The following is a 5,038-nucleotide window of genomic DNA, read 5'->3' as shown; positions in this document are numbered from 1 at the left end:
GATCTTATTTTAATTATATACATAATGCATGTATTCATAAGCGTGCGCAGGTCTTCTTGACAGGGATGGTAAATTTTTTTTGAATTATTGAATCCATAAGTTTGCAAATTTTTGCTATTTTTTCGAAATTCTAACTTTAGACGCTTATAACACACACATTTTAAAATATGCTCAACTTTTTTTTAATTTTTACTAACAACAAGTTATGAAAAACCTTGTATTAAATTTTCAACGTTTTTGACACAGCAAAAATTTTATCGACATTTAAAAAAAAAACACAGAAAACTTCTTAGGCCTATAAATAGTTCAAAAAGTAGCGAACTATTTTGAAAATGTTGTGATGTATTGAAAATATGAATATAAACATTTGGTGAAATTTTCATGTAGATACATGAAGACAACATGATAGAAACATCTATGTTTATTTTTTTTTGTGTTGCGCCAAAAAAAAAAAATCGATTTTTCCTTAATATTTTGTAAATTTTAAAAAACTGTTGGAAATTTTTTACTTTTGACTACCCAAAGTATCAAATAGATTCACTTTCCTACCAGAGAATATACTGATAAAGAAAATCAAAGCAATTTTACTGCCCCAAAACGTGATGACAGACAAAAAAAATAAAAAGGTTGGTAAGTGGATGTCGCTCTGCTGTACAGTAGGTTACAAGTGGGTCACTGTAAAATGGATAGTATTAAATTTGAATTCAATGATATAATATCACTTGTAAGGTAACAGAATTTTGACCCTCTTATAATATTGTCCCCATGTCATTTAATATAATTTTATTCTTTTTCTGATATCAATCCACCCGCGCGCAGCTGATACAGTGAATCGACCGATATTATCATAGATAAGTATAATATAATAGATAGGCAACTCCCATATTATAAAAACGTACCGTATTTCAGCGCTCCCGGTGGTTGCACGACAACACTAAAACACCGCAACTATCGATAGTCAATGTTATCGATATTTTCAACTTTTACTATCGATACTTTTATTTTATTATCGATATTTTTATTTTACTATCAATATTTTTCTTTTATTAAATTTATTTTAAAAATTGTTGTTTGTGTGACATAAAACATAAATTAATATAAAACTAGTAATAAAAAAAATTATTTTCTAATAAGAGATTATATTTAATTATATATTATTAGCAATACAAATAATTTATTAAAAATACATGAATAATAAAATTGATAAATAATTAATATAATAATACATTTACAAATAATAATAATAATAATTTTTTATGGACAAACATAAAATTATAAGCAATTTTTCACAAACAAAAAATTGATATAATACAAGGTTAATAATAATAATAATAATAATATTAATAATAATAAAGAATATCAATATAATATTTACAAAAAAAAGTTTATAATATAAACTTGTAAAATCACCTTGTATAGTAATATTAAATATTATTTAATATTACTATACAAATTGATTTTTTTATCATTGAACACTAATTATTTGAAAGAGTGTAAATGCTTTTGAAAATATATTTTTATAAACTTTAAAGTTGTTTAAAAAACAATGTTTTTATTAAATAATTATAAGGATAAATAATATTAAAAATATAGTGTTTTAATAAAAACATTGTTTTGTAAACGACTTCAAGGTATGTAAAAATATATTTTCAAAAACATTTACACTTTTTCAAATAATTAGTGTTCAATGATAAAAAAATCACCCTGTATAATTTAATTAAATTTGCCTTGAATTATCTTTTTTTTTTTGAGTGTTTAGAGCGCCATATATTTGCTAATTGTTTTATAGGATCATTATCATTGTACCTCATTTGAATTTTTCCTGACAATATCCTATTAATTTCAGTACACCAATGGTTTAAAAATAATTTTACAATACATCCAGCTATTTGTTCCTCAATATTTTGATCATGTTTAGAACAATGCAATATATTTAAATCAAAATTAATCATTATTTTATTCACCAAAAAGGATTTAATATTTGGGTGATGACTGATAGAACATTTGTTAATAAGGTCAATAATGTTATGGACTAAAACTCTAAAATTAGTATTAGGATATTTAAGTGATGGTCTAGACGGGTTATATTCCCTAGCTTTTAAAAGATCAAAATCTCTGGATGTATTGCTTCCACAAAGCTGTTTTAAACAAGAATTACAATTTTTAAACACAATTTTATTTAGCTTTTTTATAATAAATCCAGCTATATAAGTGTGGGTGAGTAATTTAAGATTGTTTGTAATGTTATCAACGTACGGTGTTACATGTTTAGGTAAATCACATGAAAGAATTACTGGTTGGGTTGGATTTTCTTGATTGAATGAAAATAAATTTTTGTAGGTCAATAGGCTGCTTTCCGTAAACTCTTCACAATTTGATCCAGGTGAATGTGTTGATACAAGATTATTTAATAGTAAAGTTTTGTAGGAAGAAATAAAAATACTGCAGGTGGGATTTTGACAGCTGACACTCCTGGCACCGCCAAACAAACTTTCTAACGAATCCTGGTTACAATGCCTTGGTAGAAATGATTTTATTCCTTTACTGTCTAAAAGTTTTGATAATGTTTGAAAACCTAGAAAAATATTTACTTAATAAGTAATGTTATGATTTCAACTAATTCCTAAAATATTAAATAATTCACCTTTTATGGTTGTTATCCAATTAGTTAAAGTAGGTACTTTAACAGGTTTTCCATTTTTTCCCACAAACTTCATAGTTGACAACACTTTAATACTATCATTCCATAACGTATGTTGAATCGATTTTTTTGTAACAGCGGTTCGGTAAATTTTACCCTCTATAACTTTGTGAAAAGAGCCATTTAAGGAGTCAAAAAGTTTGTCAAAAAATAAAAATAGCTCCGCCGTATGTGCTGCTTCAGGATCAATTACAGATTTAGCTGCAAAAATAAGTCACTAAATAAAAATTAAGGACTTTAAATATATGTGGCCGCAAAAAACCAATTACTAATTATTTCATTCTTTATAAAATCACTATTTGTAAAACATACACTAAAAACAATAACTTACAGGCTAAAAAAGACATAATTGCTGAAACTCTTTGGCTAAAAACCTGTGTTGAGTACCGGACTTTCATTTTCGGAATTTTATCAGGCATAACATGACAATCTGTCAGTCTTGGTAGCATTTTACAATCTTCAATCTTACTATCTGCTTGGTACAATTCAACTAAATGATCCCACTTGGCAACTTTTGGTGTGTTTTCAGTAACAAAATGAAGGTTTTTGGTAAGCAAATTATTCCTAGTACATTTCATTAGATGTGGTACATCAAACAGATGAACTATCGGTAAGCGTTCAACATTTCCATTTTCCCTTCTAACTTCTATTTCATAGAAATCATCTTTATAAGGAAGATTGTTTTTTATGTAATATGACCTAGTATCATTTTTTAAAATTTGAATAGCACCTTCATTTGGTCGGCCTTGATCACAGATAGTTGCAACCACTGTAAGACCAGTTTTGTGAATTTCTCCTATAACCTATCAAAACCAATAAATTTTATAATTATGAAAAAAATTTAAAAATATTAAGAATATACCTCTTTTAATTGACGCACAAGTTCATATTGATTTGTGGCTCCTTGGCAAAAAGTGTAACTTATGGGCTGTTTAAATTTTTTCTTTATTCCTCTAACCATAAAGACTAGAACGTGGTCACCAAAGTTTTGATTCCTGTGGGTTCCAGAATCAACAATCAAACCTTCAATGATATCGACTGACGAATTATAATTAAGACCACTGCTTAAACACATCTCATCAAATAAAATTGAGCAATATCTAAGAAATGTTTAATATATCAACAGATAGTAGAAAATTATCTTTAGAGTAAATAATAAACTGAATAAAAGTACCTTTCAGCAGGTTTGAGTTTTTTTACATTTTCTTTCAGCACATCCATGACTAACGAACAGATACCAGGGCGAATTGTTACAGTAGATAGTAATGCATTGAGTGTCCTTTTACTAGGTAATGTAAAAAGTGTAGAGAGCATCCTATAACACTAAGGACTTTTCTTGTACAGTGATAGACTGAGCATTTTCTCATCCATACTAAATCTGTGACCTCTGCCTGACTTTGTCGTTTCTCGTACTTGCAAGCGCATAAACATTAAAGCCGTGGCACTCATTTTGTGTGAATATTTGCTGATCAAAAATTCATCGGTAAAACTTTCAGCTGACTTTAGCCTGTCTTTAAACAGCTGATTTTTGACTCCATCACGACGAGATTTTTTAAAAAGTTTTTTTGTAATGTGATAAAACTTTTGGCATCTAGGAGTAAGTTGACTACAATTTTTCACGCCAATTTGATTTAATAGTCCTGCATGAACAAAAATGTAATTACAAATGGGTATTCTCAAAGAGATTAATTTATATATATTTATTATTGCACCACAATCATTATGGTATTCATTCAAGCATACAATGTGGTGCTGTGAAAATTTTTTAGGATATTTAAAAAGGTTAAAAACAACTGGTAGGTATAGAATATTAACTAAAAAATTATTAACCAAATTGTTTCTTTGTAGCAGTACTCCTTTGTGCATGGTCTGTTTTATTTTCAGCAGCATTACTTTTAGATGTCCCAACACTAGCATTATACATGTCGTCTATATAAGGCAAAGCACAATCACAAGTTTTACTTATAGCAAAGCAAATTAAGACTAAGTTAATAAGCAAAGCAATTTATATATTATACTATAGTATGATTATTATTTTAATAAGCATACCAACAATTACAGCTGATTGAACACTAGAATCCAATAATAATTGTTCCTCTGCAGACACTTCGTCATTTGTGTCCAATAAATTTACTCCAGATATGTCACAATCACCAACTAATATAATAATCAAATAATAATTTATAATGATCATATTATTGTTTGATTAAAAATTAGTAAAAAACAATAATTACCATCATAATTATTGGACTCCTTAATTATAGCTTTACTGTCAGACATGTTGTCTGAATGTGATCGTGACACAGTAGGAGTTGACATAATACTATAACCTCAGGG

General features: G+C 27.6%; 1 protein-coding gene across 1 annotated transcript; it reads right to left on the bottom strand.

The window, feature by feature from the left end:
* Positions 1-1,733: 1,733 nt before the first annotated feature.
* Positions 1,734-3,922, bottom strand: LOC107882746. The gene is made up of 7 exons (XM_016801585.1): positions 3,876-3,922; positions 3,564-3,801; positions 3,432-3,504; positions 3,033-3,365; positions 2,645-2,902; positions 2,295-2,575; positions 1,734-2,138 (listed from the first exon to the last, which is right to left on the bottom strand). The coding sequence occupies exons 1-7, from the start codon at positions 3,920-3,922 to the stop codon at positions 1,734-1,736; spliced, it is 1,635 nt and encodes a 544-aa protein (XP_016657074.1).
* Between the last annotated feature and the right edge of the window lie 1,116 nt (positions 3,923-5,038).

This window comes from Acyrthosiphon pisum, unplaced genomic scaffold (assembly GCF_005508785.2).
Source record: "Acyrthosiphon pisum isolate AL4f unplaced genomic scaffold, pea_aphid_22Mar2018_4r6ur Scaffold_21647;HRSCAF=24479, whole genome shotgun sequence".
NCBI lineage: Eukaryota > Metazoa > Arthropoda > Insecta > Hemiptera > Aphididae > Acyrthosiphon > Acyrthosiphon pisum.
The sequence above is the reverse complement of the archived record's forward strand: the minus strand, read 5'-3'. Positions and strand labels throughout refer to the sequence as shown.